This window comes from Sapajus apella, unplaced genomic scaffold (assembly GCF_009761245.1).
Source record: "Sapajus apella isolate SASKATOON/1434 unplaced genomic scaffold, GSC_monkey_1.0 scaffold147, whole genome shotgun sequence".
NCBI classification, from domain to species: domain Eukaryota; kingdom Metazoa; phylum Chordata; class Mammalia; order Primates; family Cebidae; genus Sapajus; species Sapajus apella.
In genome coordinates this window covers 1,118,098-1,130,089 of record NW_022437087.1, presented here as the reverse complement: position 1 = coordinate 1,130,089, position 11,992 = coordinate 1,118,098, and the positions used below count along the sequence as shown (strand labels likewise).

Genomic DNA, 11,992 nt, shown 5'->3' with positions numbered 1-11,992 from the left:
CAGGGTCTCGCTCTGTCACCCAGTCTAGAGTGCAGTGGTGCAATCATTGCTCACTGCAGTCTCAAACTCCTGGCCTCAAGTGATCCTCCCACCTTTGTCTCCCAAAGCACTGAGATTACAGGCATGAGCCACCACGCTGGCCATGGTCTCTCTGTATTAATGGTGATACCATTCAACTTACCAAGGTCAAAACCACGGGGTCGTTTTTTCATTCCTCATTCTCCTGTCAAGTCTTTCAGCAAATCTATCAATTTTATTGCTACAACGTCACCCTGGTAATTCTCCCTCTTCTTCACAGCATTAGGTCTAGCCCTCAGTGTCCCTCAGAGGACCATGGCTACATTCCCAAATGGCCCCCCTACCTCTCTCCCCTCCTTCCAACCCACGACACTCCTGCTGCCAGATGAAGATTCTCAAGGCCTGGCTTTTGGCATGTCGCTCCCCTGCTCTAAAACTCCCAAAACTTCTCACAGCCTGCTGAACACAGTCCCATCTCCTATATATCACAGCTGGGTCCCAGAGCCTGGCCCTGCAGACTTTGCCACCAGAGTGACACACCAGTCCCCCTTCTGGTACCCCATCTGTCCCAGTGGTTACCACCCTTGCCAACTCAGCCTCCAGCCCTCTCGTCAACCGCCTCCTTCCTGAAACTTCCCTCCTCTGGGCTCCGTGGCCCCCCACTCCCCAGGTTTTCCTTCTGCCTCTTGCCTGTCCCCCATAGTCCGCTTCAGAGACTTTCAAGTCCCAACCTCAACCCTATTCTGTCTCTACCTTCTCATAGGCAAGCCCCTCTCCTCACAGACCTTCAGGTACCAACTGCGCTCAGATGGCTTCTTTGTCTGCCAGGACTGCTCCTTAGAGCTCAAGACCTGCAAAGCCCTGCCAGCATCTGAAACTTCACCTCCCCATAGAAACTCAGCCTCACACCTGCAGATTGGTGCCCCCAGAGGAGGCACATGTTCTTTCTCCTCTCCAAGCCTTTGCCCAAACTGTCCCTTCTCTCCAGAATGCCTCCTCTGTGTACTTAATTTCTCCTCTGTGTACTTCTGTGCCTGGAGTGAGTCTCTGTCACTGCACCTGGGACAATGCCATCTCCCTACCACATCAAGCAGGGAGCTCCTGGAGGACATCCTGGCTGTATAGCAAACTCATGGAGACCAAGCCAGATCTTTGACAAAAGATCCTTGGCAATGACCAGAGAGGTGGCCAGGGGCGACCCTGCTTTCCAGAGCCAGTGGCTGGCCTTCATAATTCATGCTGATCTTGTGGCTTGCTGGGAGCAGGTCTTCTGACCCTAGAGTCCCCTTCAACAAATGTTTGCAGAACTAAATTCCTCCTCTTATCCGTCTCTGGTATATAAACAGCTGCAGTCTTCCAAACTCCAAAGTAGGAATCAGGACGTCGTCTTAGGCCTCACCCTTTCCATCATCCCCAACTTGTCCCCAAGTCTTAAACTCATTCTGGCCACTCCAATTCTCTAAAGTTCATCCTTCTCTCTACTTCCCATGCACTGCCTCTTCTTGGCCACGTTTATGCCCCTGCTGGTCCCCTGCTGGTCATGAGGAAGCCTCCTGACTGGTGCCCAGCTCATCACATGGACCCTTCCCTGCAAGCCCATCCTTCCCAGAGCTGCCTGTATTATTCACTGACAAAATCTTCTCTCACAGACAGGATAAAACCCAAACTCCCACAGCGTACATACAAAGTTCCCCATTATTTGAACATAGAGGAAGAATCTGCTTTGAGCCCTGCTCCTCATTTCCTATGTGACCTTGAGTAAGTCACTTAACCTCTCTGGGGCTGGGTTCAGCCTACCATAAAATAAGAAAATAGGATTAGCTCTCTTGAGTACCCAGGCAGCTATCTAAAGCTGCAATTTGAGCAGTGTGGTGGAGAGTGACAACTATCACAATCAAATGACTTCATTAAGTACCTGTGTGTTTGGTACTTTACAAATTTAAGACTGCTTTGGGGTTTCTGAGATAGTCATGTATTCACAGACACACAAATACTAAATTCATTTAAGGTACCTTATTTGTATTAAAGAGGAAAAGCAGGTCATGTGTGAAGTCATGAGTGAGAAAAGCCGTGAGAGCTGAAGGTTGGAGAGAATTGCCTCCCATGATCTAACCGTCCTTTCTGCTCCACTTTCCATGTGAATAAGCGACCTCCGGCTATTACAGGAAATGAAAGCCTGCGTATCATACCTGTTCACACTAAACGAGAGGACGTCTGTCTCTGAGTCATGTGATCTGTGTGTGGCCTTTGGTTTAAGCCTCATAATCACTACATGACCCCCATACCTCTCTCAAGTAGTGTGTCATGAACCCGTCAATGATTCCATCTTGCTCCAGTCCTATGATGAGGTTCACCACGCTGGTAAATCCAAAAACGGCATACACTAGAGCAAAGAAAGCAGCAGTTTAAAAAGTAATAGCTCAGGACACAATGACTACAAGCTTGGCATCAGCTAATAATAATGGAATGTTAATTTTATGTTTTCCAGAAGATGCTGTGGACAATTATCGAGATAGACTAACAGAATACCCCTTCTACACACCCAGCTGGACCTCCACCTGTGTTTGCAGCTCTCCCATCTCATCAAGGGAACACTCATCACAGGAGTGGAGAATGATGGTCACCGCCGACTCAGTCACAGAAGATTCTGGCAGGCCAGCTCCATCCATCCTCCGCTCCCCTACCAGTGGCTGCCCAGAGCCAAACCCACATCCCACCTGGGCAGTGGGAGCAAAGCCATTAACCAAGTGGCCAAGGGGCATAGAAGTGACCTCCAAGTTTAAGACAATGACTCAGGCCAGGCACGGGGGCTCAAGCCTATAATCCCAGCACTTGGGAGGCTGAAGCAGGCGGATCACCTGAGGTTAGGAGTTTGAGACCAGCCTGGCCAACATAGTGAGACCCCGTTTCTACTAAAAATACAAAAATTAGGCCAGGCACAGTGGCTCACGCCTGTAATCCCAGCACTTTGGGAGGCCAAGGGGGGTGGATCACGAGGTCGGGAGATAGAGACCATCCTGGCTAACATAGTGAAACCCCATCTCTACTAAAAAATACAAAAAATAGGGCCGGGCGCGGTGGCTCAAGCCTGTAATCCCAGCACTTTGGGAGGCTGAGGCAGGTGGATCACGAGGTCAAGAGATCAAGACCATCCTGGTCAACATGGTGAAACCCCGTCTCTACTAAAACTACAAAAAATTAGCTGGGCATGATGGCGCGTGCCTGTAATCCCAGCTACTCAGGAGGCTGAGTCAGGAGAATTGCCTGAACCCAGGAGGCGGAGGTTGCGGTGAGCCGAGATCGCGCCATTGCACTCCAGCCTGGGTAACAAGAGCGAAACTCCATCTCAAAAAAAAAAAATACAAAAAATTAGCCGGGCATGGGTGGCACACACCTGTAGTCCCAGCTACCCGGGAGACGGAGGTTGCAGTGAGCCAAGATTGCGCCACCGCACTTCAACCTGGGCGACAGAGCGAGACTCTGTCTCAAAAAAAAAAAAAAAACAATGACTTAGATGGGGTGATTCATCTCAATGATTCCCAAGCAGGCTAACTCTCAGCATGTCCAGTGTGGTTACCCTATTCCACACGGCATATCCTAAAGACAGACAGGTGGCTGATGTGCAAGTGACAATGGCTTTTACAAAAAAGACTAGTGATGTTAAAAATGAATACAAGAGGGTACAATTGAATGTGACAGAAGAAAAGCTGTACTTGTCAGAGAATCTCACTCAGGTTGTAAGTATCTCCTAAATGGGCTTAAAACTACTAGCAACAAGTAAGAAATAATGCTTTTTAAACAGCAGGTGATAAAATGTAGTGCATGTTAGTTTGTCAAAGCTGCATTTTCAAACTGTAACAAATTGGTGCCTTAGACTAAGAGATGGGCATGGACAGTAGAAAAATCTGATGGTGAATATAGGAAAAGCTGTGAAAAAAAAATGGAGAGGAGTGTGGGGGTGGGAAATTCACAGAGACGGGAAGCCGGCCTTGCCTGGGGTTGGCAGCCAGGAGGCCAGCACTCACATTCTCCCCAGAAGGAACAAAAGGCTGTATGTGCCCTCTCTTGCAGATGTGGCTTCCCCACGCCTCCACTGGGGGGGGCTTTGGCTCAGTTGTCACTGACAGTGCCACTTCCTGATACACATTTTTCAGAAGCCTCCCTAGTACGTCTCCCATGAAAGGAAGTGTTTGGCACATAATCTGCCAGTGATTGCTGATGCCAGCACAAGTGTCAGACACTGTTTTAGCAATGACAAGGACATGGTCTTTGCCTTCTGGTGGGTGAGGAGTATGGCCTTGGGCCTGACCCTGAGGCTGCAGTGTGCTCAAAGCTGTAACAAACTAGGACAGAGGCTGAGGGTGCAGGAGAGAGGGTGCCCAGACTTGAAGAATAGGGAGAGACATCAGTACAGTTAGTATAGGCTCCATGGAGTGTGGAGGAACAGGAGGGACAGATAGCAGCAGGAGACTCGTCTGGAAAGGTACATAGGGGCCAGAGCACAGGCCAGTGGAGAGGGCCAGGAAAAGGGGTGTGGGCCTTCAAGTCAGATGGACTGAGCTCATCTACTGCCTGCCTGCAAAAATTTAGGCAAGTGATATCATTTCTATAAGCTTCAGAGTTTCTTTTTTTGAGATGGAGTCTCGCTCTGTTGGCAGGCTGGAGTGTAGTGGCATGATCTTGGCTCACTGCAACCACTGACTCCTGGGTTCAAGCTATCCTCCTGCCTCAGCCTCCCAAGTAGCTGGAACTATAGGTGCGTGCCACCATGCCTAGCTAACTTTTGTATTTTTAGTAAAGACAGGGTCTCACCATGTTGGCCAGGATGGGCTCGATCTCTTGACCTCATGACCCACCTGCCTTGGCCTCCCAAAGTGCTGAGATTACAGGCATGAGCCACCATGCCTGGCCACTTCACAGTTTCTTATATGTGGATTGGAAGAAACTAGTTACTCACAATTCCTCTTTCCCACCCCACCTTTGCCAAGGCCCACTGTGGGCAAAGAATGCTCCCTAGGCTCTTGATGACCAGCTATGAGAAGGCACCCCATGCCTTGTCTCAGCCAGTGGAATATGGGTGGGAATAAGAGTGGGTGGCTCCAAGCCAAGGCCTTAAGAGCCACTGCTTTCTTACCACTAGCCCCTCTGTGCCTCTGTATCTGTCATGAGAAGGGCATGCCCTGGGAGCTGCTGGTCCAGGAACAAAGAGATAGAGAACAGCCCTGAAACCAACCCACAGCCTGATGCAGAGTGGCCCCAACCCACACCTGTGAGCAAGAAAAATAAATGTTTGTTGCTGTAGGATTTGGGGTGCATTTGATATGCAGCATTACTGAAGCAGAAACCACAGAACAAAATGCCCAGCAAAGTGCCTGGCACAGGAAGCACTGGAAGGCCAGTAGCAGCTTGGCTGGGGCAGCATGCAGAATGGAAGGGCATGGGCTTTGGGGGTCAACAGCCATGCGACCTTTGCCACATTTCTTAGCATCTCCAAGCCAGCTTCTTCACTTTCAAGTGCAGGGATGGTGAGGATGGGGTAAAAGCCTGCTGCTAAAGTGCTCAGGGCCATACAAGATGCGTTATAGGTGCTTGTCTCCATGGCAGGTTCTGTTATTTTCCTCATGCATATGTGCAGGCACAGGTACCACACAGTTAAGTTTTGCACTAAGTGAGGGGAGGGGGCAGACTGCAAGTAACAGGCTTAAGACAGGAAGTCCAGGAAAGAGCCAGCATGAGAGTCAAGGTCAGAAGTCAGAGATCAGAGGTCAAAGCATGCTGGGGTTGACAGGGTGCCCTGCCTGGCCTGGCAGTAACCCTCCACCAGGATGCCACCCAGAAGAGGGTGGAGTCCGCAGCCTGGGGGGCAATAGCCAGAGTCGAGGGCCACATTGTCCCGAAACTCCCCTACACTTGTAGCCACCATTACCAAAGGGCCCTGAGTATTCACAACCAAGGAGGAGTTTGTGACTGGGGCCAAAAGTATTGTGTTATTAATCAGACACAAAAGATTTCCCTTTGTGGAGACGTACCATAGAACAGTGGGTCCCGGGGTGGTTTTCTTTTGACGAGGACACGAGCCAGCAGGGCTACCAGGAACAGGATGAGGGCAGCAACCCCCACAATAGTCCAGGAACTGCAACGACCAGAACAGGGAGGTGGTCACTATCAAAATAAACACATTGGTGCCTGGAATTTCCTGACTTCAATGCATTCACTCCTAGTGCTGCATAATTCATCCATAATTCTGCCTCCGCCTGCAGCTCCCAGCACTGTAGAGTTAGTGAAGCTTATCTGCAGCTCTTTGGCCCGTCTGGGTCGCAGCCCATGACTTTCAGGGACCAGAGCCATCAGGCCCTCATTCTCCTCTTACCCTGTCTCATGTGCACAGATGACATGTCTGGAGCTCCCTCTGCTTCACCCCACCCTGCTGCACAGATGGCAGCTGCCCCACTGCCTCCACCTACCCGTTCCTCTAACCCCTGCTCCCCAGCAGCTGACAGGCCTCACCACAGACTCTGCTACCTCCCTCTCAGGGCCAGTCAGAAACCCTCAGACTGAGCTCCAAGGAACATACGGGCATTACACCTAAACATGCCTTCCAGGGGACAAGAAAGAAGTAACCTTATGTTATGTGTATAATCAAATGGACCAGAGAATGAGGCCAGGAAATCCATGGATGAGAAGAGTCTGGGCTAGACCTGAGGCCAGAATGAAGACAGCCCAACACCCCATAACCAGGGCCAACAGACCAGCATCCAGCTCCTAACCACAGGAACCAAAGTGAAGCTTGCACATCCCCTGGACGTTCTACAGGAAAAGGGAATGGCACCAAGGACAGCAGGGGCCAAGGCCACTACCCAGTGGGGCACCACTAGGGCATGAGGCTTGGTAGAGTTATCAGTCAGGAAACCAGGATCCTGGTACCCAATTTGTTGCTGACTAAACGTGTCACCCTAGGAAAGGCACATCATTGCATCTATCTGTTTATTAATTAATTCAAAAACATATCAAGGAAAAAAATGTATTGTGCACCCCTATGTGGCAGCCACTGTTTCAGGCCCTAGGAGACTGGAGAAACAAGAGTAGTCCCTGCCTCCATGGAGGAACCTATCTCAACAGACTCAGCTCTACCACCTAGGAGTTCTCCTGCAGTCCAGCAGAGATATTCTCCCTCTCACCCCTCCAGGACTGACAGGGCTTCCAATTCTAGAAGAAATACTGCCTGGCCCACTCAGAAGGCCTGCTACACCAGGACCTCTTCAGCTTGGAGCAGCTACAAGCACCACTCCTCAGCTGAGACCCCTCAACACCACCACAGCCTAACATTGAGACCTTTGGATAACTATCACCATCCCCTGGGAGAGAGAAAGAGAAGAATAGAAGGAGGGAAGGAATGGGGGAACAAATAGATGATGAATGGATGGATAGACGGATAGATGGATGGATTATGATGGATGAATGGATGGATGGATGATGGAACGATGAATGGATAAATGATGGACAGATGAAGGGATAAATGGTGGATGGTGAATGAATGGGTGGATGATGGGTGAATAGATGGATAGATGATAGATGAACTGATGGATGATGGAGGAAGACAGATGAATGGATGGATGGATAAGGGGTGAATGGATAGATAATGCATGACTGGATGGATCAGGGATGACTGGATGGATGATGGGTGAATGGATGGATAAATGATAGATGGATTCATTCTATGATAAGAATGAGAAGGCCAGGCATAGTGGATCACACCTGTAATCCCAACACTTTTGAGAAGTCGAGGCGGGTGGATCACCTGAGGTCAGGAGTTCAAGACCAGCCTGGCCAACATGGCAAAACTCCATTTCTACTAAAAATATAAGTTGGGTGAGGTGGCAGATGCCTGTAATCCCAGCTACTCAGGAGGCTGAGGCAGAAGAATCGCTTGAACCCAGGGATCAATGGTTGCAGTGAGCCGAGATCACACCACTTCCAGCCTGGGCGACAGAGCAAGACTTTCTCAAAAAAAAAAAAAAAAAATTAATTTAATTTAAAAAAAAAGAATGAGGGTGGCTGTTTCGTCGTCAGGTGAGAAACTGAAAAATAAGAGGTTTCTGGTGATTGTACATCAGCGGATGCTCCAGGCTCCTCCTATGGGGATGAGCTAAAGAAGGAGGAAGCCGATGTGAGTCAAGAGTGTGATGCTGGGCTGAAGAATCCCGTGAGGTGATTATGCTGGGTCAGCTGACAGACATTTTAATGGTGAACAGCCTGAGTCAGGTGGTGGTCAGGTGACAACTCCTGTCCTCACTCCTGCACTCACTCACTGCCAGCAGGATGGCGTGGCTAGTGCTCTTCTGGAGCAGGAGAGAGTAGTGTAAACTGGTTCACAGCATCCTCTCATGCTCTCAGCTCCAGGGGAGGGGGGAAGAATGAAAGGAAAGTGGAGCAGCAGATCGTCTCTGACTCTTGGCACTGTCCCCAGAGACCCTCCTACAACAGCCAAGTGCAGGACCTGCTCACCACAGGGAGAAAGAGGTCCTGTAGGGACTCGGGGACAGGTACGGGCTGCCACTAACCCCAGGATGAGACAGTTGCTAGCCTTGGGTGGGAGAGAATGCTGATACCCTTCTGTGAATGGACACCTACTGAGAGGGGACCTGCATGGATTAGTGTGAGCAGTGTGTGTCTCTCAGTGAAACAGGGAGACAGAACACACTCAATCCTTTTCTTACCTCTCAATCTAATTTGCTTTTTCTGGTTTTCAGAGTGGCATAAAAGGTTTGGTGGGAAGGAAACTCAACAAAGTCAAGCATACCTGAGTACCTACGATGTACACGGCGCGGGCCTGGGCAGGATAGTACAGAAGTGAGTTACAGCCAGGGCAGGTAAGTTCTGACCACAGGGAAGTAGCTCTCGGGAGAAAGGTGCAAACAAGGCACTGAGGGAGCTCAAAGGAGAAACAGGGAGGATCTGCAAAAGGTACAAGTGAGCCATAAAGTCCAGGTGTGGCTTCAGCAGTCTGCAGTAGGAGGAAGGCAGCATCCCAGTCAGGGAGCAGCAGGAGTCCGGGCTAGAGGCCGGAGAGGAGGAGGAGTCTTCACGGAGCAAAGGCAGGCTGGTGTAGCGGGAGCACTAGTGTGTGGGCTGGGGCCGGGCCGAGCCGAGCCGAGGAACACGCAGGGGACTTGGGGAGGGGACTCGCACGGGAGCCTTTACCACAGTCCAGGTCAGACAGGGCCAATGCCAGGGAGAACAGAAAGTGGGGAACAGAAACTAGAGCCCCAGGACTTGTGGGGAAGGGGATAGTAGGAGGGAGTGGAGAAAGAAGAGAGAGGAATCAAAGGTCACTGGGGTTTTAACCTGCAGGACAGGAAGAATGGCTGACGCTAATTATTCAAAACGCTGTAGTGCTTGGCAATGCGCTCCATCGTGCACAGCAATACATAATTCGGTCTGCATTCAGTAAATGTCATCACCATCTTCCCAGTGGCTGAGGCCAAAACCTAGGGCTCATCCTCAAATCCTCTCTTTGCTGCCATGCAACCCCCTTTAGTAAGCCCCATCTGTTCACCCTCCAAAATACCTACTACACCCATCCACTTCCTTCCCCTGCACCGCTCTGTTTCCCTGCCTGACAGGCTCCATTCCCAGTCTTCCCAAAGCCCAAGTGTCACCTCCTCCTAGAAGCCTTTCCTGGCCACCAGCTGCGTCCCCAGTCACCCTATGTTATTCATAGCATGTCACTATCTATGTTGATATACTTGTTGATGTCTGTCTCAATACCTATCTCCACAACCTCTTCTGGCTTGTTCATAGCTATGTCACCAACACTTGGAACAGTACCAGGCACACAGTAGGCACTCAATATATATTCACTGATCTGTCCATAATGCTATTTTTAGGAGCACAGGGTCCCCATGCACTATATTGATAGGCATGTAATATTCAGTGGCCCAGAGCGGCTGCCTCCAGGAGATGCCTCCAGAGGCTGGGTCCGACCAAGGGCAGACACTGCCAGTGCCTGGTGAGCACTCAGTGGGTGCTGCCTGGATCAGGTGGCCTGGCAGCTAGAGAGGAGGAAGTTACTACCCTACATACAGACACTCTGTGGCCTGACCAGCCGAAGGGGGTTTGCAGCCTGCAGACTGATGCAATTTCCTTAGCACCAACGGCTGAGAAACATAGCAGGTTACTTCCTCCTCCCTCCAGACACCAGCCAGCAGGCACAGAGGCTGGCGCCTGTCCCAACGACCCCCGACCCTCAGGCCTTTAGCTGCCTGCTGCTGAAGGTTAGTTAGTGATCCCTGCAGAGGAGGGGGAGGCAGGGCTTCGAACCCAAGCCCTGTCCCCCTCCGTCAGCCCCACCCATTTCCTTTGCATTGAAGTGCTCTCCCTCTGCTGCCTGTCCCCATCCTACCCCAGCGCAGGCACTGGGAAGCATTTCTCCATTCACAAGGCCCCTTCACAAGCAGGTCTCCGTGGAGCCTTACAATAGGACGCACACAAAGTCCACTTGACAGACCGGAAAACTGAGGCCAGATCACACGGTCAGTGCCAAAGCCAGGCCTGGAACCCACGTCTCTGCCTGTTGGTTCCGGACTATTTCTGCTAGTCATTCACAACAGTTTCTAAAATTAATAAGAAATGATAAGTATGCGAGAGTCCATACATGGAAACGTTCCCGTGAGATGCAAAAAGAACAAAGCACACACTAGCTGACGCGGCCAGGCTCGTAGTGTCCGTGTGCGTTCCGCTCCCCACCGGCTCCTGTGCCCCTCCAGGGCAGGGGCATGGCTGTATTGACCCCTGTGACCCCGGGCACCTGGCGCGGTGCTGGCACCACATCCCGAACTGCGCCAGCCTGGGCACGTCAGGGCCCGGCTCCAGGACCCGGCTCGTGTGACCCCTGGGGCGTCCCCTCGTCTGGCCGGGCGCGGGGAGCCCCTGCAGCCGCCAACCTCTGCCCGGCGGCGGACGGCCCCAGCCCCCTCGGAAAAGTTGCTAGGCTCCCGCCGCGCGGAGCCAACTCCCGCCGCCCCTCGGCGCGACCCCCGCCGCGCCCGCTCACTCACTCATGCTGGGCCGCCAGGTGGTTGAAGACATAGGTGACCGGGATGGCCGAGAGGGACAGCACGAAGACCCCGGTGGCCGCAGAGGCGCTCATCGCCGCTGCCTCGCCGCTCGCCCTTCACCGCATCCCGCCGGGCGCCCCGCCCCAGCTTCCGGCGGCGCCCGCGCCCCCTCGCCACTGGCCCTTCGAGGCGCCCGGGCCGCGCACCCCGCGCCGCGCCCTCAGCGGCGTCCCCTCAGCTGTGTCTGCTCCGCGCGCCCGCCCGGCCCGCAGCCGACCCCCGCGCCCCGCAGCGCCGCCCCGGGTGCGCAGGGCGGCGGTGCAGTCCGGGGAGGCGTCCTCGCCGTGCTCCTGCCAGGGGCGCCAGGGCTCAGTGGCCAGCGCTTGGCGGCGCCGAGGGGCGGCGACACCCCCGCGAAGGGACAGATGCCCCTGGCGGCGCGCGCTCCGAGGGAGGGCCGGGGTTACGGCCGGGAGCCGGTCATCGACGAGCTGGAGAGGCGCGCGGCTGAGCTGCGGGCTGGGGGAAGTGGAGCCAGACCCGGGGGTGTCAGAGCAGGAAGGACCCGCGGGATCGTCCAGGGGGAGCCCACGCCCCAGAGGTGGGAAAGGACAAAATGCCCCTGAAACCTCCGAACCTCTCCGCCCCAGCAGCCATCCGCGGGCAGCAGGCACAGCACAGGCACAGAGCCGGAATCCGGTTTCTAAACCCGGGCTCCCCACTCACCAGCTGTTGACCTTGGTCAAGTTACTTAATCTCTCTGTCTTTTCCCTTATCTGGGAAATGGGGATAACCCACTTCATAATGTGACTGTGGGGTTAACTGAGTTCATACCTAGGAACCGCGTTATCCTGCATTGCTCACTAGACCATCTCTTTTTTTTTTTTTTTAATTGAAATGGACATGAATGCCAAGAC

At 52.7% G+C, this 11,992-nt stretch overlaps 1 protein-coding gene across 3 annotated transcripts in view; it reads right to left on the bottom strand.

The window, feature by feature from the left end:
- TM6SF1 (transmembrane 6 superfamily member 1) overlaps positions 1 to 11,220 on the bottom strand; it is a 28,316-nt gene extending 17,096 nt beyond the window's left edge. The window contains exons 1-3 of one of the 3 annotated variants that reach the window (XM_032264786.1): positions 11,076 to 11,220; positions 6,048 to 6,151; positions 2,304 to 2,401 (exon numbers count right to left, since the gene is read on the bottom strand). In XM_032264786.1, the coding sequence (XP_032120677.1) occupies positions 2,304 to 2,401; positions 6,048 to 6,151; positions 11,076 to 11,167 (294 nt within the window). In that variant the 5' untranslated portion in view covers positions 11,168 to 11,220. The remainder of the gene's footprint in view (positions 1 to 2,303; positions 2,402 to 6,047; positions 6,152 to 11,075) is intronic. The other 2 variants (XM_032264787.1, XM_032264788.1) reach the window with 2 other exon arrangements.
- Between the last annotated feature and the right edge of the window lie 772 nt (positions 11,221 to 11,992).